General features: G+C 37.2%; 1 protein-coding gene across 6 annotated transcripts in view; it reads left to right on the top strand.

Moving 5' to 3' along the window:
- PTPRC (protein tyrosine phosphatase receptor type C) overlaps positions 1 to 23173 on the top strand; it is a 71133-nt gene extending 47960 nt beyond the window's left edge. For all 6 annotated transcript variants that reach the window (XM_032696630.1, XM_032696634.1, XM_032696632.1 and 3 more), the window contains 23 exons: positions 801 to 968; positions 1819 to 1950; positions 3269 to 3430; positions 6208 to 6407; positions 8239 to 8299; positions 9054 to 9162; positions 10345 to 10376; positions 11537 to 11652; positions 12180 to 12270; positions 12366 to 12442; positions 12669 to 12705; positions 13105 to 13202; positions 14137 to 14262; positions 15671 to 15828; positions 16298 to 16433; positions 17031 to 17180; positions 17628 to 17718; positions 18016 to 18149; positions 19020 to 19154; positions 19477 to 19599; positions 20159 to 20337; positions 21007 to 21142; positions 21884 to 23173. In XM_032696630.1, coding sequence (XP_032552521.1) covers positions 801 to 968; positions 1819 to 1950; positions 3269 to 3430; positions 6208 to 6407; positions 8239 to 8299; positions 9054 to 9162; positions 10345 to 10376; positions 11537 to 11652; positions 12180 to 12270; positions 12366 to 12442; positions 12669 to 12705; positions 13105 to 13202; positions 14137 to 14262; positions 15671 to 15828; positions 16298 to 16433; positions 17031 to 17180; positions 17628 to 17718; positions 18016 to 18149; positions 19020 to 19154; positions 19477 to 19599; positions 20159 to 20337; positions 21007 to 21142; positions 21884 to 22156 — 2924 coding nt within the window. In that variant the 3' untranslated portion in view covers positions 22157 to 23173. The remainder of the gene's footprint in view (positions 1 to 800; positions 969 to 1818; positions 1951 to 3268; positions 3431 to 6207; positions 6408 to 8238; positions 8300 to 9053; positions 9163 to 10344; positions 10377 to 11536; positions 11653 to 12179; positions 12271 to 12365; positions 12443 to 12668; positions 12706 to 13104; positions 13203 to 14136; positions 14263 to 15670; positions 15829 to 16297; positions 16434 to 17030; positions 17181 to 17627; positions 17719 to 18015; positions 18150 to 19019; positions 19155 to 19476; positions 19600 to 20158; positions 20338 to 21006; positions 21143 to 21883) is intronic.
- The last annotated feature ends 3357 nt before the right edge of the window (positions 23174 to 26530 follow it).

Genomic DNA, 26530 nt, shown 5'->3' with positions numbered 1-26530 from the left:
TCATTTTTAAAAGCAATGCTGATGTTGTCTTTTGATGACAGATTTAGTCTTTTGGCAGATTTAAATTAATTGTGCCAGTTTGAGGGAAGTGTAGTTTAGAATTTCCAGTGTCCAGTTTGGGGACTACCATCCCTACACACTGCAGATCTGGGGAGAGTTCAAACCCAGACAGATGTTTTGCTGAGTTTACCAGCTTCACAGATTGGAGGCTTCTGGAGATTTTGAGGTCCTGCTTGGAGGTCCGATGGGGAGCTGCATATTTTGGAAATCCTGCAGTTGGTGAGTCTGCTGTGAGCTGATCCCTTGCAGGCTGCCTGGGCAACTGGCTATGCAGGCTCCTGGATGGTGGGAGTCCAGGCTCTCTACTCCTGGAGCCAGCCAGCATGAGGAGATGCTGGCTCAAAGGCACCTGGTGTGATAGGGAAGATATGGATGCTGACTGTCCTCAAGTGTCCCAGAAAAATGTCTGATGAATGTCTGGGGCTGGAAATTTCCTCTTTCAGGGAACTGAAGAGATAGGAAGCCATTCCAGGGTTCTGACAGACTCTGATGACATATTATGATTTCTCTGGGAAACCTGTTTTCTTAGAAAGTCAAATCATAGGAGCTTTCAAAAGAACCTAAAACTTGGACCGGATTGTACATTGGATCAGGCTGTACGTTTTTCTGTTTGGAATATTGTGATAGTTTATTGAAAATTGCACTGAATAAATATGGTAGAGAAAATACCAGTCAAAATGGGGCCATGCACTTTTGGAACTGTGGAAAAACTATTGATCAACCTCTTTTTGTGTCTACAGATCCAGTAAGCTCTACAGATTCACCAGACTGCATACCTCCAAATCAAAAGACGTGTAAAAGTCTGAGCCATTTATCACCCAACCGCATGTACAACTGCTATGGAACCATGTATTTTCATAAAAATGTGGTTGCCAACCAAAGCTTCACCATAACTACAGATTATGGTGGTAAGTGTAATACTTATTTTTACTTTACATTCCACATATTTCTGGGAACCCCTACAATGAATCCTACTGTCTGTGTTTCCTGTTGTTGAAGATATATTTTGAGAAACATGCTCTGCCACACTCAGATTCTCCTCCAGCTCCTCCCTCCTGGTCTCCTCCCCTTGTGTTTGTTCTGTGATTGCAGTCACAGTCTTCATTTCCCTCTCCAGGCCCAGTCTCAGTCTTCCAGTCTGATGCCTTTCTCTCCTCCTATCAGAAATTGTGATTTTTTTGTTGTTGTTGTTGTTTTGGAGGTTGAGAACATGGCCAGATATAAGGAAAAGTACAGGCCTAGTCAGAAACAGGTCTTAAATTCTTGATTTGAAGAAAGGCATAATAGAAGAATTGCAAAGAATATCTCCATATAAAATGATATGTTTTTCCAAAGCATCGTCCTTGGAAATAGCTTAGCTTTATTTTTCTGAATTAAAAAAGAAAACAACCTAAATCAGGTAACCTGCAGGTAAAAATGCAGGCCAAACACATGGTTTGTTAAAATTATAAGAGAATAAAACCAGTGGTTAATATTTGGAAATTTTGGCAATTTTAGTAATATATGATATTGTTGTATTCACCTTATCCAGAATTAATTAAATTTATGAAATTGCTGTGATATGATGCTTTTACATATACTCACTCAGTTTATACTTATGTATCATTTCTTGGAATGAAATAGAGTATGATAAATATTTCACATTGTTTGGTATCTTGCTTTAGTATCTGATGAAATGTAACTTATCAAAGTAGGTAAAAAGAGGAATATTTGCATTTTCATTTTTTGCTAATTATTGTTATTTTTCTTTTCCAACAGCTCCAGAAGCACCAGAAAACCTTGATGTAAAATTTAGTGAAACAAATGTAGAAGTTACATGGACGAAACCTAGCAACACTTCAAAGGGTCCCATACATGGCTACCTTGTGCAATGCTTTGTGTATGGCCAAGGTAAGTATATTCACTGTTAAATACTTCATTGCATGTACATAATTACGGGGCACCAGGCATGATGCACTGTCAAACCATATTGGAATCTCTTAAAACTGCATTATTTTTTTTTTATTTAACAAACATTTACATTTCTTTCCTTTGAGGTTGTTCCAGTTGAACCTTCAGTTAAGATTATTCAGTTTCCCACGCCAGGACACAACCCTGTCACCTTCAGTTCTCATTTTTCTTTTATTAAGTATTAGTTCTGACAGTTGCCTGATCAGTTTGCAGAATAGTGCTCTCTGTCTCAGAAAATGCTGCTATAGCTGGTCAATATATTCTCTGAGAAAACCAGGACCTGCCTTCTGAGTAACAAGAATGTATGTAAAAGCAAGGGATCCTGAGTATGACAGTTAGTATAAACATGTTTAGATAGGTATATCTAGAGGATTGTCTTCTACTAAATGACCACTCCTTTCAGAGATGCTGGTCTAGGCCATCTTACATTTAAATGGTTAATTTTGTAGTCACTACACTGGGATCACATTTTCCAGATGTGAGCTTCTCTTCAAAACAAGGACTGGAAAATGAGGTTTTTAAATTGAAGAGCCTGATAATAATAAATATGTGTCAGGTTTAAGCTAGCTCTGGCTTAATTCATCCTTTCTGTTCACATACTGCAGGTTATGTAAACTTGGACTGCCACAGGAACCAAAGGCTGTCGTGGTCCTGTGTTCCCCAGATACAAATAATCTCTCCCATTCTCCATGCCTTGAATTTGACCACTACCCAAAGGGGTGGCAGCCCCATGAACCAGTTTCTGTGATTGGTTTGGCTTGGCCAGTGTGGGAGACTGAGGTAGTAATGTGGGGGCGCAGGGAGGTCACGTCTGAATCAGCCAGAAGGAAACATGGGAAGGCCATTGCTCCCCAGTTTCCCAGGCCACTAAAGCCCCATTTGCAGTGTGGGTTAATAGCTTTGCCCAAGTTGCTTCTCCTGCAATTCCTTTCTCTCCTGCTTGCCACCACTGAAAGCACACAACAACTCTCACACCACACCAGTACAGACTTGCTCAGTGTGCAGAGTGACACCTTTCTACTAACCCCTTCCCGGGCTGAATGCAGAAGAAAATATGTATTTCCTTTTGTGGTTTTATATTTCCTCCTCTTCCTGAGCCTTCACTTAGTATTAGTAAGCAAGACAAAGCAACCAAGTAAAAGGCAATTAAAATAGAAATACACGTGACAGTGGTTTTAGGTAGCTCTGATGAAGTGTAAGAGTTCCTGCGCTTATAAAATAGATTTCATTAATTTCATTAATTAATTTAATTTTTCAGTTTTTTGTAAGGAAACAGAAATCAACACGACTCACTGGACTTTCAACATACCTGAACCCTATAGCAACGTTTCTGTATGGGTGACTGCATATACGAACTCCAAACAAAACAGAAAACTTAAGAGTCAACCCAAAAAGCATAACTTTACAACACAAGAAGGAGGTAAGTCTCATTTGCTAGCTATTATGAATGAGGCTGATAATAACACAAAGAATATGTAATCTTCTCTTGTAATTCATTATATTTTATACATGGTATTGCTATTAACGAAGAAACTGATTAACATTAAAATAATTTTATTGATACTCATCAGTGTCTCTTTTTTAATTTTTTAATGTTAATCTGTTTTTAATTATGCACTTGGTATTAGTATTGTTCTTATTTATATAAGATTTAAAAAAAAAGTTCTTCATTCATTTGCAATTCTTGTTAAGATTTTAGAAAGCATTATCTCCCAATCTAAAGAAAAGATTCAAATTAAACAAAAATAGAATGAAAAAGTTTGAGTTTTATTTTGTGGCTTGCAAGCTACAAAGCTGTGCAGATTGTACCTTCTGCTCTGTAGTTACCTGTTTGCTTGAGGCAGACCTGCACTGCCCAGGCTACAGCAGCACTGATGTCTGTACTGGGTGTTGATCAGTTTGGGTGTACCCCTACACAGTTGCCTTCCAACATTAGGTTAAAGACAAATGTGTGCCAGCCCTTATGCTGACAGAAAGGTCTGTGCACCTTTCTGGGGCTCTGCTTTCAAAAGCTTAGCCCTGTGGTCCCGATTCTCTGTTTGCCATGCATGTTCAATTGATAAATCTAGATGAGAAGCTAGAAAAACCCCAAACCAACAGACTTCACAGATATTCTTCTGATGCAGAAAAGGTGTAATGGAGATGCAGTCCTTTTTACTTTGTTGGGGTTTTTCCCCCTTTTAATCTTCAAAGGTAGAGCCTCATACTATTTTAGTTCCTGCTTTGAGGAAAAAGCAATAAAACAAAATCCAAACGTACCCAAACCCTCATATTTATCTAGTTTTTTCCAGTACTTTTTTAGCTCTAGCTGCACCACCTCCAGATTTAGCTAATATAGATATACAGCTAAAGGAAAACTATGATGGCTTATACCTTGTAAGATACTAAATTAACATTTCCTTTAATTTCATTGAATAAGCAAAAGATTTTTTTTAAGTGAAAAGTAAAATATTATCTTTGTGATAGTGATATAATGATAGTTTAAAGTAGTGATTGCTTTTTTTCCCCTAATAACAGGAATAATTCTTTTGTTGCTTTTAGCACTCCTGGAAAGTCTGTAGAAATGGATATATAAGAACATTAAACCTGACTGCTGTTTTTATTAAATGTGCTTCTGTAGAGCTTTGGGAAATACAGGGGCTTCTGGCAGACTATTGTTTTGAATTTGAATCCTATCCCTCTGTGGAATATGCAGAGCTTTTGCAGCCAGTTTTATAGACAATCCATGTAAAGATTAGAATCCCCTGATTACTCTCGGGGTCACTGAGCTAACAAATTTTAGTTCATGGTTTGAAGTATACAGCGATCAAAATTGTCACCTGAAGCCCCACAAAAAAAAAAATCTGATAAATTAATTAATTGATAAAGGTACACAGTTTGATCTGAGACTTAATTGTAATAGAAATTTAAAAATGGCTTTAATTTTTAGGCAGCCCTAGTTTGAGCATGATCACGATTCTTTTCTCTATGAAAATCTTGTTTGAGCATAGTATATTTTGAAGCCCCCGCTTTCTGGAGTTCCACTCACATTTTAGTAACTCAGGTGAAGATTACAGTGTACAGTGTAAGTTTATGGGTCTCAAAACAACCTCATATCCCTTCTTTTTTTGAGAAAATAACAAGTTGCTTCCTTCATGAATCAGTGGTATTGATTAGACCTTCTCCAACTGTTACGACATGGTCAAGCAGATAGTGGGAGAGTTTTATGGCTTCTTGAACAGCACAATGTATCAGTAGAGCACAATTCCTTGGAAGCAGGAAAACCCCTACATTTTATAAAATGTGTTTTCATCTTCAACAAACACATTGCCTGCAAAAGAGTTCACTTTCTCCTTGTCACAGCTCTCTCAGTAGTACATGGAATAGGAATAACAGATCTGCCCTGTGGATAAAAATGAGCAGATACGTCGTAACCTCACAGTCAACCAAGTAAAATACCCACATGAGATATTTGATCTGCTTGTAAAGCCTCACACCTCTTAGCTCTTTATATGAAGAAAAAAGTAGCTGCAAGTAGTTTGCAAGTTGAAGTTATTTTGAAGAAAATTTCCATGGTGATGTTCTCCTGAAATGTGGCCAATGGGCCTGCCTTATGGAGAAGGTTATTTACTTTCTAAAAGGTTTTATAAGCTCTCAGTGAAAGGTTCCTTGGGCCGTGCCCCTCAGTCTGAAACATGTTTACTGCAAAATACAAAATTAGAGTTAGAAAACACAGATTAGGCTTAACGGATTCTGTATCATTAAAAAGTAAAAAGTTGTTGTGGTTTTAGGCCAGCTTTAACACCAGTAACTCCTGGCAGGAAGTTTCATTTATACAAGTTTTGAAATGAATACTCACATGGAAAACTCTTTGTCCTCCTGTTATGTCTGTCATCCCATGTTCTTCAAATGAGAAAGTGATGTCAGGTGGAAGAGAGAGATTTGCCATCATACTGTGTTTGCAGCCTGACTGTCAGTAGGCTTCTGATTTTCCCAGCCTTTTCAGTTCCACTTCACACCTTTTTCAGCTCAGATAAGCCTATGGTTAAGTCAAAACTGATTTTACTTATCTTGTTAAATCAGGACTGAATTTTTTAAGGAAGAAAATGTATTACATTTATATTAAGAGAGAAGATAAACAGATGTGAGCACATACAGTGTGAAATATTGGGTTTGAAATTATGAGAATAGTACCAGTAACACTTCTTTCGTGTACAGTACCAGAGAAAGTGACTGCTGTTGAAGCAAAGTTGACAGCTGATAATGCTGTCCAAATTAAGTGCAAACGTCAAAAAGTGTATGGACCACAAACAATATTTGAATTGACTTGGGAGAATGATGGAAAAACCTATGAGAGAAGCGAGAATTGTGAGTTTACAATAGGAGATCTTTCATACTTGACAAATTATACATTCAAGGTAAGTAGGCTTATTATATTAAAATATATAAAATATTGCAGCATTTTCATTGTTGAAGCATATTATACTTCATTTTAGGAAAAAAAAGGCAAATATAGTGGCAGAGGAGTTAATCTATGGATCTGTAGGCTACAGATGTAAAGAAATAGCTATTATTTTGGAAATAAAATGCATGTGTGCCTAGCCTATCAAGCAATTCCTTGTGTGCTGTTCCACATCAGTTCTGACAACAAGAAAAATACAAGCTGAATAGATTGTTTGTACTTACAAAAGAGAGAAATTTTAGGTTTCTAAAAGTTTAAAATAGTTTCTTCAGTATGACTGAAATCATAGTGTTTAAAACATATTTCATTTAATGAATATGTGACTGTCATTTCAATCAGAGTATAAATGTGGGATTTAAGTCTTGACATAATTTCTCAGAAGTAAACTGTTCAGATTTTTTCACTGTGAAGATTTTTGATGTAAAACAGTCCAGATTCTTTCCTATGTTCTTACATCATCCTCTTACAAGCCAGTCCTTGTTTCCATACAAAATATGTCAAAAATATGTCAAACCCTTTGTTTTCCTGAAGGCCTCCTTCTATTTTCTCTTCTGTCAGACATTCCACTCTTTTGGGGTTTGTTGCTTGCAAAACCAATGATCTTGTGTGATTCCTTTATTGTGGCCAGTAGGAATATTTTTTATATCCTGATAGCTCCTCTCAGTAAAGTTTAGGCAAGAAAGTAACCAGTAAGAATGATGGAGTTTTATTACTCTTAGGAATCAGTTTCACTCGTTTCCCACAATCTTTCCCTCTTGTCTCTGTTTTTACCTGAAGAAATGCAGTATCAGAGAACTTGAGTACTCTCGGTTTAATTCCAAGATTTTGTCAGCAGTTTCCTGACAGATTCTGCTCAGAGAGCTTTATATTTGGAAAATAAAGATGGGGTCCCATAGGAGCAAAAGATCCTTGCATTGACCTAATATCACAAGACCTCTGCATTCTTGTAAACTTCTTGTACATCACATGCAGTGAGCAGTTTTCCTTACAGAAGGAATTTGCTTCTCTGTCTCTAAACTCTGGCTTTTGCTTTGCACTTGTTTTGCCCAGTTCTTACTGGAAAAGCAAAGAAAACCTTATGACCTTTGCTGGTAATGAAAGGACCCTGGGTCAAGTTATAGAAGACTCAAGAAAAAAAAAAACCAACGTGAAATATTTGACGTACAAAGTGCCTTTTAGATCTGGTAGGAATTTCTATTAAGGAAATTTAAAAGATTGAATAAATGTTAAATATATGCCAAAGCATAAACACAGCAAAACATAATTAGTATTTTAACACCAATTAAAGTACTCAAATTTAATGATGCAAGAAACCAGCTTATTGAATTAAACTTCTATTAATTATTTCCTATACAGAAATTTGTATTAAAAATATCAAATTCAGTTGACTATTTGTATATGTACTGTTGAAGCAAATGAGTATTTTTTTATATATTGCATGGTTATTTTTTAGGTTTGAGAGACCTGATAAGAGATAAAGTTGATTTTTCCTTGAGGTGCATCTGATTTTGATTTTGTAAGATGTGTTTCCTGTTTTGCTAAATTTTTTTCCTGTCATCTCCATATTTTTGGATCTAGATCTTGCTGTAACTTGGGTAGAAACATGAGCTGCACTATAAATGGCTATACAGAGACATAGCAGATGCTGCTGTCAATGAGATTGATTAATTGAAAATAGATGGATGAATTTCAATATCCATTGTGCTTTATTTTCAAAATAAATTGTATGCAGAAATTTTTGCTTTTTGTATCTTAACATCTCTATTATTCTCACCCACTGCATACAGATCTCAGTGTTTAACAACGTACGTAGAGGGGAGGCAGTACGGGGGAGTATAAAAACCAGATGTAAGTAAATGTGTACAGCCTTTTTACCTTTAGACCTTAGCATAATATAAATAATGTAAATTGTGAATTCCATTAAATTGCTCCTAATTAAAAATCCAAACTGCCTGTTTTATAGTTCATAGTTGATCTGCATTTAAAAATATTATCTTAATTAAGTATTAATATAACAGATCATGTTGTCAAGTCATTGATCGTAATTCAGAATTATTACACAGCTGTGGTTTCTTCAGGAAACATTCAAATGCAAGTAGAAATTAATTTCTCCAGCTTAAATTATTCAGTTTAAGATTACCTTCCTGTGTTCAGATCCTGCATTTCAAGAGCTGAACATCTGTGGCTTGGCAGAGATTCCCAATGTTCAGGTCAAGAGCAAGTGAGAGCTCCACTGCTCGGGTGTACAGGTCACACAGAGCAGGAGACAAGCGTGGTAATGATGAACTAGTGAGTTGTAGCATTTTAACAGGTGGACATGGGGAGTTTAAAGGGAAATAAAGAATGAAGAGACTTAATTGTAACAGAAATTTAATGAAGAAATAAAATGAAGAAATGAAGAAATAAAATTCCCTTCTCTATTTTGGAATAGTAAACTTAAACCAAACACATAAAAGTAATTGTTTAGTTCCTTTCTCAAAATAAAACCAAAACCAAACCAAACCAAACCAAAAAAAAAAATCAATGAGCCCTGGTTCTAGGAAGTATACAGATAAAAAAAAGGAATGAAAATAATAAAAATATATTCTTTTTCTGTTGCCAGACAATTCTAAAGCCCTGATTATATTCTTGGCATTCTTGATCATTGTGACATCAATTGCTTTACTACTGGTTCTGTACAAAATCTATGATCTTCACCAAAAAAAGCTTAGGTAAGGTTCACGTTTCTTTCAAAAATGTGGGGGAGGGGCTTTCTGGTTTTTTTCATAAGATTTCTCAGTGGATAGTGGAAAAATGTTGCAAGTTTGACGTTTTATTAATAATAGGAAAAGATATCCTTTTACCTTTTAATTGTTTCAAAAGAAGCTCATTTTTTGGTGTTTGTCTGACAACACAATGAAATAGACATAGAATCTTTCTGCTATACCCTTGTTCAAGGCACAGAAGAACTGATCTGCTAGAATAAAATGTCTTATCCCTACTTTTGTGAAAAAATATTCAGAAATACCTGGAAAATGTTTCCTTCATGATTTAAATCAAAAGTAATGAAAATAATACACACTTTATGGAAGTTATTCGAATGCTTCTTCACCCCAAACATTATATAAAAGAGACTTTGTTTATTAATCTCCAGATGATTCAGCAGTTCTGTAGGACAGTGCATGGTGATAGAGGAGTGGCCATTGCCTTCCCCAAGGCCTGTGCCAGAGTCCTGGCGAGCTGGGCTGACTGCTGCTATTGCTGTGAGGGGAGGTGGTGCAACGTATGCGGGGCCATTTGCTGCTGGTAGAGACAGAAGAGTTTGGGCAACTTCTTCTGAAACCTTTCAGCCCTCTGGCAACAACAGAACTTGGTGTCTCATCTCTTCCAGCCCCTTTCCCCTCCCTGCTCTTCCCCTTAGCAGGATAGGGAGCTGCTCTTGCTCAGATGCAAATTTCTGTGCTTAGGGAAGCAAAACTGCTTTTGCTTGTACAGCTCCAAAGAGTCTGACTTGGGTTTGACTGCTTAGCATCTAAACTTCATTATATTTTATGCATGTGTTGGTTTTCTATCGCAAACAAGAGAAATAAGGATGGTGTGGGCAGCCACTGCAGTGAAGGAATTAAAGATGAGTTTGCAGTAGGTGATATGGACAAAATTATGCAAGTGGCAAAGGTTTTTGATATGGTCCCCTTGTTTCTCCCCCTCAATAGTGCTCAGGGTAGGAAGACAAGGATCCCAAACACCTCTGCTTAATCCCAGCTGTTGCACTCTTGTTTCACAGAGAGCTTGTAATGCAGTTTGCTGGCTAAGAACAGCCTTGGTGTTCACATACAAAACTGATTTTATTTAACTCATTATCATATATATGTCTTACTAGTCAAAGTGTTTACAGATGCTTTTGCTTCTTACAGCAATTCTTCTGAAGACGTGAACCTTGTTGCAGGTGAGTCTTTATATATTTAGCAAGTGGAAATAAAATTAGTTTCAGGTCTTGCTGCCACCTTCGGACTGTTGACATTCTGGGTTGTATACATAGATTACAGATATCAGCATGATAACACCTTATATAGAGGAAAAAATACTTCAGTAAATTTGTAGGACAAATATTTATACCTTAATGAACTGAAAGATTGTCAGTATTTGAAAAATTCTTAGTTAGTATTTCATTACAAACCCAATTTTATTATCCCAGACAATGTTTGTGGTATTTTTAATACTGAGACTAAGCCCAGAATCAAATAGAGCTTCAACCAGAATTTCCCTTTTCTGTGTGCCTTTTTCAAAACAAGAAATTAAACATTAGCCAGTTGTTTTTTACTGAAAAATTTTGAAGGCTTTCAAATCCCAAATCTGAAACCAAACATTTTATGCAACTTTTTGCACAAGATTTCAAAGCCTTTGAGGAAAGACAGGATCAGTCAATACCAGAAAGCTTAAAGAAAAAAATATTTAGAACACTTAAACGCACAGAAATTAACTATATGACATACTGTGTTGAGATTCAAATCCATTAGCTTACATACACGGTTACTAAAAAATACAACTTTTCAATGTAAATAAAAAATTTATAAATGTCTAATAGGAGGTGTTAAAACTTATTCAATCGTTACTTTGTCATTCGAGAGGATATAACAGATAATTGCAACTCAGAGAATAAATTGGAGGAAATTTGGAAAATTAGGCAATGCATTGCATTTGTAGGTTGTTTGCACGGTATTTCCCTGTACCACTGGCAATAACTGATCAGAACTGAAGTAGAAGGCAAGGCTGTGTAACTCTTGTGGCCTTAGGGCTGTGGGTGTGACCTGAATGTGACAGTCGACACTTGGTACAAAAGCACTGTTGGTGCAGTGTCCCTGCACGAGGCCTCCTCCAGAGGTGTCTCCAGTCAGGCAGCAGAGCTGGAAAAGTTCTGTTATTCCCATGGCCTATCTTCTCACAGCTGGCTCAGGCAACACCAGTTTTTAAAAAAATAAATATGCGGTTAAAACAAAGAAGCTTGTCCTTCTGTTAATTCACCTGACAATGCAAAAATCACATTTACTGAAATGTGATGTACATTTTCAATATCAGTAACAATAAATGTTCAACTTGTTGACACAGTTAAAGATGATGAGAGGCAACTTCTCAACATAGAACCAATACCTTCAGAGCAATTGCTGGACACATACAAGAGGAAGATTGCAGATGAAGGAAGGCTTTTCTTGGATGAATTTCAGGTTTGTCCTTGGCTCAAAATATACCACAGATTTTTAGCCAGGTGGTTGGAAAAATTCCGTTTGGGACCGTGTTTGAAGTACTAGTTAGAAATAAATAAATAATCTTGAAAATTGAGCAAATTCTCATCTAAGGTCAAATAGGCCTCAGTTAATTTTGCTACCAATCTCTCCTCATTGTAAGACGACAGTACTTTTTTTTCCTGAAAGTGTTTTTCAGCAAAAATATATAATAAGCAGTCTAAATACTTCTCATTCTAAAGTACTTTTTAATGCATATGTTTAATACTCTTACTGCATAGCCATGAGGATATAAATAATATATAATTGTGGAGATATATATTATCTATATTGAGGGAAAGAAATTTTTTCTACTTCAGATATAAGAAATATATGAAGTAATATTGTATAAAGTAGAATGTTATCTTTCAGATTTAGTAATACCAACTTATTTCCATATACATTTGACTGTAAGTAGAAGCTATTTAAAACATACACTTATTTAATAAATGAAAAATTGTATTTTACAGAGTATTCCTAGAGTTTTCAGTAAATTTTCTATAAAGGAAGCCAAAAAGAGCCATAATCAGAACAAAAACCGTTACATTGATATTCTTCCATGTGAGTATTTGCTATAATTTTTGTGCATTTTATAAATATTTGATTTCTCACTGCCTTGAGATACTATAATTTATTTTTTTTAATTATTTAAATAGATGACCATAACCGTGTTGAGCTCTCAGAGATCCCAGGAGATCCAGGATCGGACTATATCAATGCAAGTTATATTGATGTGAGTGACTTTGACTGAAAAAAATCTTAGACACTATTGAAGAAATCCTATAGTCTGTACATTTAATGCATCAACACCTTTAAGGATTTCCATTTCAGTTTTTTCCACCTTTGTAATGTATTCAGTATTTTTGAACTGTTGTATATTGAATTTGTTTTTTAAAGCTGAAAACCTTTGACTGTTCATGCTCGCTTTCTAAAGGTTGATAACAATGTACTTTTTATAGGGCTTCAAAGAACCAAGAAAATACATTGCTGCACAAGGTAATTTTTAACCTTAAAAGAATATGCTTTCTTTATTCACCCATTTCTTTTAGAGTAGTAAAAGCCTATTTGTAAATTTAAAGGAAAAAATGAAAATCTGAAATTTTGAAATGTAATATGAAATAGTTGTCAATGAGTTTTTGCTTAGGGAATTCTGTGAAGATTAACAAATTTTACTTCAAAGGCAGATTTCTCATGTTGTATAATTTAAAACCAAAAGTTTTCAGATTTCATAGCTATGCACTAAAGATACATACGATCCATAATGAAATCAAGTGTGTGGCTCTTATTTGTGTGATTGCTTAGCTTTTCAGACTGCATGGCTAAGCATGTCAAGAAGGCAAGTGTGTTTTCATGGGGCTGCACTCTGAAAAAGTCCCTTAAAATATCTCCTGCTAGGCCCCAAGGATGAAACCACAGATGATTTCTGGAGAATGATCTGGGAACAGAAGGCAACAATTATTGTCATGGTGACTCGCTGTGAGGAAGGAAAGAGGGTGAGAAACATCCATCTTTCTATCCTTCTATCTATCTGTCCTTCTTTTGTCTGAAAACAGAGTGGGTTGCTGTGCTGTGCTGAATTACATTTTCTTCTTAGTACTTTGTTTTCATTCTTTGCTGTTCTGTTGTTGTGGCAGAACCTGTATTGGAAAGCATGACAAAACAGTGTTGCATTATGAATTACCATTCTTATCAGAAAATATCACTTTAGTCACATCTGTAAGTAGCAGAGGGTGAGCCTCCAAATTACAATTAATTAACCCAGAAAAGGGCTCAGGGTAGAACTCTAGCTCCTCACAGAACTGTCATAAAAGGTATGGTTAGTATTTTTCTTCTATCTATTCTGACATCCTGGCAATGTCCTCCGTAAATCCTAAATAGAATATTTTTCACCTGTTGTCTTTACGCCTTATTTAACTGGAAGGTTGGATGCTTCTGGCTTGCTTTTGTTCCTTACTCCAGGTATAGCAGGAAGAAGGGGATCTGCTGTTTTAACTGCTTTTAAAGATGTTGGCAGCATGCAGATTTACAGCACACCCAAGTTGATGTTATAGGCAGGCAAAAGCAACATCCCTCACTGAAGACTGAAAAAGAAGCCATGGAAGTAGCTGCAAAAATGTTTCTACAGCCTTCAGGCACCAGCAGCAGTTGCTGTTCAATTTTTCAACTAGTGTACAGGATTTTTTTCCCCCCCACTTTACATCTGAAATTAAATTCCATGACCATAAACTTCAGGTCAGAGACCTGAATTTCTGGATATTTGGAATTATTTGTCTAAGCTGTACCAGCCTTTTCAGGAGAGGATGAGACCTGTGAGAAGTTGGAAAAACTATACTGAGCTGCCATGTATTTTAAATCAGACTTTTTTCTAGCTCTCAGCTCTCTGCCGCTTTGCTGTCGTGCTGCTCACCTAACTTCATATCTTCATAGAACAAGTGTGCCCAGTACTGGCCATCAATGGAGAATGGATCTGCAACCTATGGGGACATCATTGTGAAGATCAATGAAAGTAAAACATGTCCAGACTATGTCATCCAGAAACTACACATCACAAATGTAAGTTGATTCAAAAGTGTGAGACTGACTGGAACTGGAGTGTCTGTTTGGAGCTTGTACTTTTTAAGAGACAAGAGTCAGATATCTGTGGAAGATGCTCTGCTGTATTTTCCTAAGCAACATATAGCTTCCAAGAAAACTTCTTAGATGTGGGTGTCATTCCTTGCAAGAAATATGAGTTAGATATGTATTTCCCAACTTCAAAATGTATTTTCCTTAATTTTCTAGAACCTACATTTAAGATGAAACTACTACTATGCTAAGTAGTAAAAAAATTAATATGTACACTGTGGTTTCCTTAGATGCTGGTTTGTTCTGTAACACAGAAATTTTGCTGGTTTATGTGTATCTCAGCATAACCCTCTGCAACTAAAATCAATGTGACTCACAGATCACCATTATCTACTCTCATGTTAATTGTGCGGGGGGACAATCACAAATTCCCAAGTGCATTTATAAGCATAAGTATTTTAAAATTACCATTTATCTATGTGTAGAATCATTAAGGCTGGTTAATTTCTACCTTTTATACAGCTGAAATCATGTTAGTTGTTCTATGTGTAATTGAGAACAAAATTTGCTATCTGAGGCCAAATGCTCAGTCTCAGGCCCTTTGAAAACTGTTTCAATGAGGATAAATGGAGCATAAGTCACAGCTAAAAGCGTTAAGATTCAAAGAGTAAATCTGCTGACAGATCTTCAGCGAAGGGAACAGACTCCACCCATCTTTATCCATGATTACAGCTGGAAATTCCTATTCTACTGTCTCATGTTGCATTAAAATTTACTCAGGAAGTGGTCTGATTAAAAGAAAGTTGTAACATAGTGCGAAGTCAGTGAGAATATCAGGATGTTAAGAATTAACTATTAACAAACACATTGCTCCATCACTTGAGCAATCTGACATTAGAAATGAGAGACTGCAGCAGGTTGAGGGTTGATATTTTTAGACATGTCTGCCCTTTGTTCAGCTGACATCATATTTATATAGAGAAAACAAATACTTGTTGTGGAATTTAAGAGTGGTACCTGGCAAGAAAGTGGAGACTTCTGCAGTTCTGGTAGAATAGTGATGTATAATTACTGAAATAATGGCAAATAACTGTATGAATAACTCTGCCACAACTGGGTAATTCAACTTTGAGTAAGAATTTGGAGGTTCATTACTGGGGAAATGCTCATATAGCCATACTAACTCTTAGCCAGTAAAAGAATGTCACTGAGATGTCTTTCTCATTTTGTTTTATAATCATGGTTATCAAAATCTGTCTCCTTTTAGTCTAGCAGTGACATATCAAAGTAGGACTCAAGACTTCACACGCTTTAAGCTTTACTCTAGTTACTTGGACTTATGTACACACATATATAGAGAGAGAGATATTAAAACCCCACACTTCACTTCTTCTAGGGAAGAGAAAGGACAGCTGGAAGAGATGTCACTCATATTCAGTTCACAAGCTGGCCAGACCACGGAGTCCCTGAGGATCCACATCTCCTTCTCAAACTCCGACGCAGAGTTAATGCTCTCAGCAACTTTTTTAGTGGCCCAATAGTAGTTCATTGCAGGTAAACATATATTATTCTTTAAAAAAATTTTAATGTTAAATAAAAATTAAATGAAGATATTTTAAAAAGAGAGGTGGCAAAAGTGTCTGATCCCAAATTTTGTGGCTTGAATACTTGAAAATGAGGCAGCCAGAGAGTCACAAGGAGGCCTGTTTTCTGAAGGATATTAAGGATATTCAGGTAGGTAAAACGTGAGGATACACAGACTTTTGGAAAACAGCCAGTGGTAGGCTACTCTGGCTATAAGCATCACATTTGGCAATATTTGCCTTGTTTTCATTAAAAGATACTAAAAATACAAACTCATCACTCTGTGTTGCCAGTTAATTCACAGCAAGAACTGTGTTCAGTTGCGTTGAATTCTGTTTGTTACACTTTTTCACTTTCCCTCTCTCAGGGACTGCTCTCCTCAGAGTGGGACCGGGGGTGCCATTCCCTGTTAATAAACAAATCCCTTTGTGCTTTGCAGTGCTGGTGTTGGGCGCACTGGGACATATATAGGAATCGATGCCATGCTGGAGGGGCTGGATGCAGAAGGCAGAGTGGATGTTTACGGCTACGTTGTGAAGCTGCGTCGGCAGCGATGCCTCATGGTTCAAGTAGAGGTATGTCACTAAAATTCCTGTCACTTAGAACTCTCCATTGCTAGGGCCTCATCAGTATTTCTCAGAAGTGCACTGCTCAGTCTTGGGTGCTGCTACAGTTCAGTTGAAGCTGTTCGTAGAAAATGTAGCTCCGGAAAATATTAATAGAGAGAAGAGCTTCCAGGATAACTTTTCAGTTTTAGAAACTTCAACTTTTAAGTTTAGAGTCTAGAAAAGAGCACCAAAACCAACTTAGATTTGATAATCCCTCTTTTGGCATGGAATTCACAAACACAAAATTGGGATTGCAGAGTCAAACTTAATTTTCAAATTCTAAAAACTGTCTGCCTAAGTGCAATTTTCAGTTGAGTTGAGAGTACCCCAGAAGTTGTGGTCTGATGTGAAGTATGTTTTTTTACTTATTTAAGTATTTTGCAGTTTTAATACCTGTATTTAATACTTGAATTTAATGCCTATTTAATGTTAATGCTTAATATTATTAATGCTAATGATACCATGGGAGTAATAGTTCCTTAGAATGGTTTTAAAAAGTGATCTGACTTTTTTTTTTGCTCTTTAATAACTTCATGTTTGAACTCTGCAAATGGGAAACACCAGTCACAGTACATCCTTATTCATCAAGCACTCGTGGAATACAATCAGTATGGAGAAACAGAGGTCAGTCTCTCCGAGCTGCATTCCTACCTTAACAATCTGAAAAGAAAAGACCATCCAAGTGATCCTTCTCTGCTGGAGGCAGAATTTCAGGTAAATAAGCATTACATTTGAGTTGCCCTTACTTCCCACTTATGTCAGAAGGCACTTTGCACAATAGTCATGAGATTGAGATACTGTATGTAATAGATCACTTTGGTGCTCTATTGCTCTATTTCTCTAGCACAGAAAGAGTTTCTTTACCTCCATGAAAAAAAGCTGTACATTAAGGATATTTTATTTCTGCTTTTGGTGTTGACATTTTTAACAAAGTTGGAGATCACAGAATGATTACTTGTGTCTGTGTGCATGATGCCCTGTGCTATAGTACACAGTGTAGCAGATATTTTTAAACTGTAGTTAAGTTGTGACCAAAGTTTAAAGAATTAAAGTAAGGAGTGAGGCACTGTGAGGTGAAGGCAGGGTGTGAGTGTCGAGGGGAGGCAATGATCTCAGGAACTATTTTATTCAAGCATAATACCAAACATACTCTTTCTTTAGCGATTACCTTCCTATAAGGGGTGGCGGACGCAGAACACTGGGAATCGTGAGGAAAATAGAAGCAAAAATAGGAATGCCAATGTAATTCCATGTAAGTATTTCCATGAACCCTCCCTTATTTTAGCTGTTACCTTCTATAAGAACAAATTACCTTACAGAGTAGTATTTGATTTGTTTTCTCAAACTGTAAAATTAAAAACTTCTCAGAGTGTTTTAAAAAAGGAGAGACGAGTTTTTGACCTGTGAATTATTTCGAATGTTTGTTTCAAACAAGGCAGTTCTGCAGTCTGTTGTGAAAGGACTGGCCTTTTCCTATTCCCCCCCCCGCCCCACTAATGCCATACCTGAGGGGCTGTGTGCTGTGAGGGTGACACTTTGTCTCATGCAGATGACTTTAACCGAGTGCCAATCAGGCACGAAGACGAATGCAATAAGGAGGGTGAACATGATTCAGATGATTCCTCAGATGAGGACAGCGACTGTGAAGAATCAAGCAAATACATCAATGCTTCCTTCATAACTGTATGTATTTAGAGGATCCACTATAAGTGTTTCACAAGCTTTCAGCTAAAACTATATTCTAGCTTGAGCCCCTGCTCTCTTGTTGGCTTCAAAATAGAATAGGAATTACTTGAACAAGGGAGAAAGATCTGATAGTTGATTGGCAAATCCATCTATGTTCAAAACCACTAGTCTTCAGACTGGCCACACGATAACATGTATTTCTATTAGTGGGCATCTGCCTACAAGTTGAACGATATTAATATTTTCCCTGCTAGTGAAATATGAGTATAGTTATTCAGATGTACCAAATCCTATTAGTTAAAATTAGAGCCGTCAGTTTTTTGGTATCATTATACATCCAAAGAAGGAGAACAGATATTGGTCACTAATGAAGTAATGGATTTTAATGGAATTACTATCTAAGTTCCATTTATCTGAATACTTTGAAATTCTGCACAGTTAGGATCCCTATTCAGGGTAAATGTATCTTTATTTTTAGGTTGCTCAGTGTGAACTGACTGGTCCACCAACTTTGTGTGGTATAAACACAATTTCTTAGTGGCAAAACTAAATGGCTGTGTAGAATTGAATGTTTTAGCCCTTAAAAATATACTTTGCAGAAAACAGCAGGGTGAGGTCTCACCCACTGCAGCATCAGTATACCTTGTTGGCAGTCTGGAAGTGATATTCTTGTTAGGAGGACTGAGTTTAATGTCACTTGAACAGTAGAATTCCTGTAGGAACACTGTGTACTGTGATAGGCATATTTTCCCTCTAAACAAAATGATTCATTAATTTATTTCACTGTGTATTCCTTAAATGACAATAAGTTCCATTATTTGACAATTACATTTCAAATGAATTCAAGAGAAAAAAATTCTTTTGTAGGGTTACTGGGGTTCGAAAGCCATGATTGCAACACAGGGACCACTGCAGGAAACTATTTCTGACTTCTGGCAAATGGTGTTCCAAAGAAAAGTCAAAGTCATTGTTATGCTGACAGAGCTGAAAGAAGGAGATCAGGTGGGGGCATCGACTGCACACTGACATATATGCAAAGAAAACACTGCACTGCACTCTCTTATTCTCTTGCTGCAGTTAAGCATGTTTCATAGGATGAGAAATTTGTATTTCCAATATAATTTGTTCTATTATTTACCTACTTAGTTCACATTCTAATGAGGTAAGAGTCCATGATGCTATATTTTAAATATATTTTGAATATTTTAAAATACAATGAAACTCCTACTGCTTTAAAGTCAGTAAATTCTGTAAATGAGTATGGAAGGTAAAATAAAAGCAGATCTGAATGGTAATCACTGACTTGTACTTTCATCCATTTTAGGAACTCTGTGCACAGTACTGGGGAGAAGAAAAACAAACACATGATGGCATAGAAGTTCAAATGACAGATGTCAACCGTTGCCCAAGCTATACCATACGGGCATTTGATGTTACACATTTGAAGGTAGGAGTTTCTTTGCAAATTCCAAAAGGAAGTTTTAAAGGAATTTTTCAATTTGAAAACAAATTTATAAACTTAGCCTAAAGAAAGAGAAGGGACAGTTCCTACTACAGTTACCTCCTGCTCTAAGAAATAGAAATATTTTTCACAGAATCACAGAATCTTCTGAGTTGGAAGGGACCCACAAGAATCATCAAGTCCAACTTTTAAATGAATGGCCCCTACAGGGATCAAAGCCACAACCTTGGCATTATTAGCACCATGCTCTAAGCAGCTGAGCTCATCTCAAGTTTCTCTTCCAGACCAGAAGTTAATCATGATAAATTAGCTCAAGTTTCCTATTTAGTGAGTTGCTGAGATGGTGCTAGTGGAGTCTAAAGACTGTGTTTTGTATTTTGAGCAAAGCCTGGATGTCTACCTCATATTAATGAGGTAGAACTCACATCATTCTGCAGTTCCTCAGGAATATAATTCTTCCTTCATAAATCAGCAGCAATAGAGGTACTATGTGAATTTTTATTTTAACCTGAACATTGACAACATCTCCACTGCTGTTTTTCAGACAAAAGAAACACAGAAGGTGTATCAGTATCAGTATCATAAGTGGAGTGGCTTTGATGTTCCGGAAACCCCCAAAGATTTAGTCGGCATGATTGAGAAAGTTAAACAAAAAATTCCATCCAGGCAAGTCACTGAGGACAACAGGAGAACCCGCAGTGTCCCACTCGTCGTCCACTGCCGGTGGGTCTAAATTCAGCACATGTGTTCAACTACCTCTAAGTTCTGCATAGACATAGTAACCATAATTCTGGGATGCCTACCTTTTTCCACAAGCCTTTCCATGTTTCTGGAGATTCAGCTCTCCCTAGAAGATTCGTTGAATTGCTCAAGCTTGACCTTTTGGATTATAGTGGTGAAAAGCAAGCACACTTCCCATGGGTGCAGAATAGGTGGTAAGAGCTGTCTGCTCTTGGCTGGCACTCCTGTTTTCTGGTGAAATGCTATGTCAGAGTGCACTTGTAGCACACACTAAGGAAGATCCAGTAGAGTTTTTAGGTTCATTTCTCGCTCCAATATATAAGTCTGCTTTTTTAGGGCCACTTCCAGGAGTAGACTTGCATAACATCTAAACCAAAAGATAATCCTGCTAACAATAGTTGAGACTATAAGTCTGAAATTTTGAATTTCAGTCTTCCCCTTAAGTGGCACTTGAGATCCAGGTAGCCTCTAGATAAACTATGTCTTGTGCAAGTCCCACACTTACACTTAATTGGGGCAATTTCAGTCCAGTAAAAAATGCCTTGGAAAAGTAATTCATTATGAAGGCTTTAAAATATATCTAACATTAAGTCAGAAGACTTGCTGATTTTATGTTGTAAATTTACATGTACATTTTGCATTGTCTTCTAGTGATGGATCACAGCAGACTGGTGTATTTTGTGCTTTAATGACCCTCCTGGAAAGTGCAGAAACAGAAGAAGTAATAGATGTTTTCCAAGTAGTAAAAGCTCTTCGTCGCACCAGGCTGGGAGTGGTCCCCACCTTTGTAAGTAAATCTTATGAATTAACAGAAAAAATTATGAGATTACTTATCATGGTCATGGATATCCTCATAACCTCATTCTAACCAGAGCATTCACAGCCACTCACCACTATTTGGGCATCAGCCCTTACTGGTGGGAATGAAGGAGTCTGTGAGCTGTCCAGAGCTGCAATTCTGTAACACCTTTGGGAAAGTTTCCATAGTATGAAATTGTAAATTGCATAAATTGCTGTTCCTGCAGTTGCTTCAGGGATGTACATGCAGTGTCCTTGGAGTTCTGCAGTTAGAAGGCTCACTCCATTGCACTGTCTGTTTTCTTTCAACCACTCCAGAGGAACTGGCTCTGTGGCACACACGGTGCATTTACTAACAAACCAGACCTAAGTGTTGTTAATATGGGGCATGTTATTAGGTGACTTTCCTAAATTCCTTACAATATGTGTTGTTTACAACTTAGGTACTCTAAAAAACATATTTTTGGTACTTTATCAACCAGGAGGTTACTGAGTGACAACTTGGAATGTCCAATGCAGGCAGTTTCAGAGACGTTACATGCACATGAAATCGGAACAAACCATAGGAACAACACTGCATGCCAAAAACTGTGCAGGCTGCTTCATATGCAGTCTAGCATGTCCAACTACATGCTACCTTTCTAAAATTCAAGAAAACAGAGAAAGAATGGGTTTATTCTTGGACTCTGAGCATTCCATTCACACTAACTTTCTTTGCTTTATCTTTAAGGACCATTACCAGTTTCTGTATGACACCATTGCCAGTACCTACCCTGCACAGAATGGACAAATAAAGAAGAACAGCCGACAGGAAGATAAAGTTGAATTTTGCAGTGAAGTAGGAAAAACAGATCAGGAAACTGATTTGATCACTATTGATCTTACTCCACCAACACCAGAGGAAAATGAGCCACCTGAAATATGTGATGATTCTAAGGCTGCAGATAGCACTAAGGGAACAGAAAGTTCTACAAATGGCCCCACAACTCCAGTTCTAACTTAGAGCTATACTTAAAAAAAAAAAAAAATGCTTTTTCAAGTGCAAAAATTCTTAAGCAAAATAAGAAGTATAAGATTTCTTCCTCTTCCCACCATTTTTTTTTTAATTTGAAAATGTTTAGTTATATAATTTTTTTCAAAGGTACAAATTTAAAGGAATACTTGAAACTTGTAGAGAGGGACAAAGAACTGTGGAAGTTTAATTTGTGTGTAGATTTTCATTTAATACTTCCTCAGAAACCTTTTTACGATTTTTATACTTTTCTTTTTAAAAATATGTACAGTGTAATACTATGCTGAGCAGTGGGAAGGAATTTTTTTTACTTCTGTAACAAGGAGAAAAGCAACTCAGAACAGCAAGATTAGTGTGCTCCAAGAACAGGTCTGTCCTCAAAACTATCAGCAAGTAAGTTAACCTACTTGGTAAGCACATATTCTATCATCTCAGGAGTGCTGACCAAGCTCTGCATTAATAATACTCTGTGGGACTTGTGGGACTTGTAGGACTTTGCCAAAGACTTTTAGAAGCTTATAGTTTACATCATGTGGCAATTCCAAGGAATTTAGACCTACAAGGAATCTAAATCCTCCCATATCAATGTGGAACAGAAATTTTTGCATTTTTCTAACTGTCCTCAAGGTGTCCTTGTTGCTCCACATTTTATTAATCTGATATCCCAGTGCTAGACTCCTATAAGAGCTTGGGGATCAGTATTTGAATAATTGCAATAGTTCTGATAGAAAGCACATTCTGTTTACTCCTAGAGCTTAAAATACTGCGTGCTTGCACATCTATTTCTTATGCTTACTTTTATTTAAAGAGACTACTCTCGTGTATGCATCCAAACTCTTTGCAGAATTGGAAAATGCTTTGATACTTTTCTTCAAAACTTTGTAGATTTTAATTGGTACAGGATTTTTTTTTTCATAATGAGATTTTGTATGTTCTAGTTGTGATATTTTTACTATTTCTTGCTGAATTTTAGCCTACTGTTTTTAGAACAAATAAAAAAGTTAATATTTGACAAGATGGAAAATATTTTGTTCTCTAGATGTCTGCAAACTGATCATTTGCTTCTAAATGTACAAAATCTTGTGCTGTCCCATACGGGGATAAAATTTACAAATTTCAGTAGGAAAACACACCATTTAATTCTTATAAAATTGTGTGTATGCCCAGGTAAGTGTCATGACTCTCTCAGAACAGAGGAAAGAAACTTTATTTTTCCTTTTGCTTGGAGCCATTAAAGGAACAGTCATGCAAAAAATTCAGTGCTCCTAGTTTATCACTGCTTTGTCCTAATTTCTCATTACAAAGCATAATTGCAAATACTCAGAGAGCTGCCTAAACAACATGTATGGTCACACTTGGTTAAAACACTAATTGAATTGTGCTGTTACTCTAGATCAAATATTTCATTCACAATTATGAGCTCAGACAAGTGCTTCCTGGCAGTCTTGCTTGAATAAGTGGCAGCAAGCAGACATAGAGGCAGTGGGATTCCCCTTGGCTGTCAGCTGAACTGTCTTTTCAGCTGCAGTTGTGTTAGGTGATAAACCAACAAAGCTGAGGGGGTCATCTGTGGACTAAATGGGAAGAAAATCTGAAAAGTATTGTAGGCCCAAAATCTGTTGGCTAGTTTTAGAAGAACACGTCAAAATCGCAAATTTAGCATTACTCTCTATCAAATGGATAGAGAGCCTTGGAAGCAGATTGGCTCACTGGCATTTATTGCATGACACAGAACAATTAATTTGTTTTCCTTCTTTTAAGATTTGGCCACTGTAAAACCTCTCTAGCTAGCTGAGGTAGAAAAACAAAGAGGCAAGTGCTGCTTCCTATGGCAAATATGTGGAAACAGAGACTTGTCACACTTTTAGGAATGACTGAAAATGTTTCCCAAACCAAAAATTACACCAAAATTTTCATTTTGTCTTAAATCTGAGGTACTCATATACTTCAATTACTTAAAAATTGGTTCTTGTGGTTTTTAAGCTCCTCATCACCTGACTGTAAAAATATTGGGGAATTTTGTTTTGTTTAAATTATTTTCTAGAATGATTTTGATGTTCTTTTGATGGCATATTTAAAAAAAAAGAATGCCAAGTTCCCTCTTCATTTGTGCATGTATTTGGAAAGAAAAGTCCTGAAATATCTTAAATTTTGCTTCATGCTTATCTTCATTATAGTCTAATCAGAGAAACAGAGCTTTATACTGTGCTCAAATATGCCTAATGTGAACCACTTTTGCAGTAAAGTTCTTTACAGTCACAAGGAGATAAACTGAGCTCTTGGCTTTTAATTATTTTCAAATTAAAGAACACTTTGTGCAATTCAATCTCATTAAATCCCAGTATGACAACTGAGGGAGCCTGTCTTAACACAGCTTAGAAGTTCTCATTGCTTCTAGGAACTCTCTATGTGTGCTAGGCATGATTTTTTTGCCTTCTCTATTGTCCTTTGGATTCCAAAAATCCACGAGGTGGTGACACAGAACTTGTAGAAGGTGGTCCTTGTGCTGGATGCTCCATAGTCACTAGGCTTAATTTCAGGTTCCCCAGGAACACAGTGAAGCATTTTACAGGTGAATTACGAAGCCCAAGCTAATAAGTTTTGCTAGGAATTGCTCTGGCTCTGTCAGGGCAAGAACTTTTGTAGCACACTGGAGACCTGGCATAGCCTAAAACACTCAAAGTAAGATGAAAAATACTGGTTTCCTCGAGTAGAGCTAAGCCACACAAAGACTGCTAACTGCTGCCTCAAGCTGAGTGAGCTGCTGTTGGAGAGTGGTTTGTAATCTGAAAAATAACTAGGATAAAAATAACTAAGCAGCAGATGAGCTGGGAGAGGAGTTTAAGAAACAAATTAAGGTAATCAAGTGTTTATGTGACCAAAGGGGCTGGATTTCTCCCACAGTTTTCTGGGTAGAAGCTGACATAAAAGAGGGCGTGGAAAAGTGACGGTGGAGTCCGGTGTGGGAAGATGTCTACAAAAGATTCTGCTCTGTCAGATAATTGCACTGGAAAAGGACTGTGTGTGTTTGCTTCTGTTTAGTTTAGGTTTTGTTTAGTTTTTTTCCTGCTTCTTGTGCTCTATAATGAGCAAGAGATTAAAGTTGAAAACTTTTTCAGAGTGTACATTACGATGCAACACAAAACAGGGCCAGCACACAGAGCCCTACTTGTCAGGGATGCCCTTCCAGAAGTGGTAAAAGCCCTGCTGCCTTCCCACACCTCAGCTTCCACTGCTGCATTTGGGCTCCTGTGGGGTATGTTTGTGCCTGCTCCTTTTCCCACTCGTTCGTGCAGGCAGTGTCCGTGAACTCGCCGTCCTCACTTCTCAGCCGGCTGGTGCTGCTGGAGCAGAGAGCTCCAGCGGCACTGAGCTCTCTCCCCTGGGGAAGGGAGGGCATTGTCCCCTTGCTCTGAACTGATGGGCAGGGGAGGAGCTGGTGGCCACACGAAGGATCCCGAGGGGCTGGACCAGGTCTGGAGGGTCCCCACCTCCCACTGTTATCGTGAGGACATCACTGCTGAAGTGAAGCAGGCAGTGAGTTCTGAGCTCTGCTGAAAAACGGGAAAGCTGGGTTAAAGCTTGGGCGAGAGGCACAAGCCGAGCTGGATAGCAAGTCTGAGCCACGTGCAGTGTTGAAGACAGGGGTTACAAAGGGAAGCAAAATACTACCATCATGAGCTGTTTGTTTGTGTGAGATAGCTCAGAAAGTAGAAAGTAGTGGCTGCAGACAAGTGTTTCATTAAGCTGGAAGTTGTGTCCTTTATTTAACACTCCTCAGAAAAACTCTCCAGTAGCAATGCTTATCTCTTTAACAAGATGTCTTGCTTTTGCAAGGGCCCAGGGGTTTTTTAACATTGTACATTCTGCAGATTGCCTCTAAAAGTATATCAGAAATTCCCTGAGGGCTCTACACAGATGTACCACAGTTATTTTTCCATACATAAAGCAACTGCTTGCCAAGAACCAACATGCTGTATTTTAGACTAGGGAAAACTAAAACAGAATAAAAAAAATCAGCTATAGGATACAGCACATATCTGTATATACCAGCTCTACTTCAAAAAAATCTTCAGTCTTCTGAAGAATAGAATCCAGTCATTTGAAAGGTACAGCAACAATTTATACAATGCTTTCTAAGTCTATCTGTCTTTTCAACGCGAAAGAAAGAAAGGTGATGACTACAAAAGTACTGAGCAAGTGGATGCTCAGAGATCTTTCTAGGTATAAAAAAGTCATTTAGGAAGGATAGCTAGTATAAGTTATTGTAAAATATTAATCTCATTGTTTTAACCTTAAATAATTATGTCCTCGGACTCAGGATTGCCAGCATCAGCAATGTATAATGTTACTGATTTTTTTAAA

The sequence above is a fragment of the Chiroxiphia lanceolata genome, chromosome 9, assembly GCF_009829145.1.
Source record: "Chiroxiphia lanceolata isolate bChiLan1 chromosome 9, bChiLan1.pri, whole genome shotgun sequence".
NCBI classification, from domain to species: Eukaryota; Metazoa; Chordata; class Aves; order Passeriformes; family Pipridae; genus Chiroxiphia; species Chiroxiphia lanceolata.
This window is presented reverse-complemented; position numbering and strand designations above follow the sequence as displayed.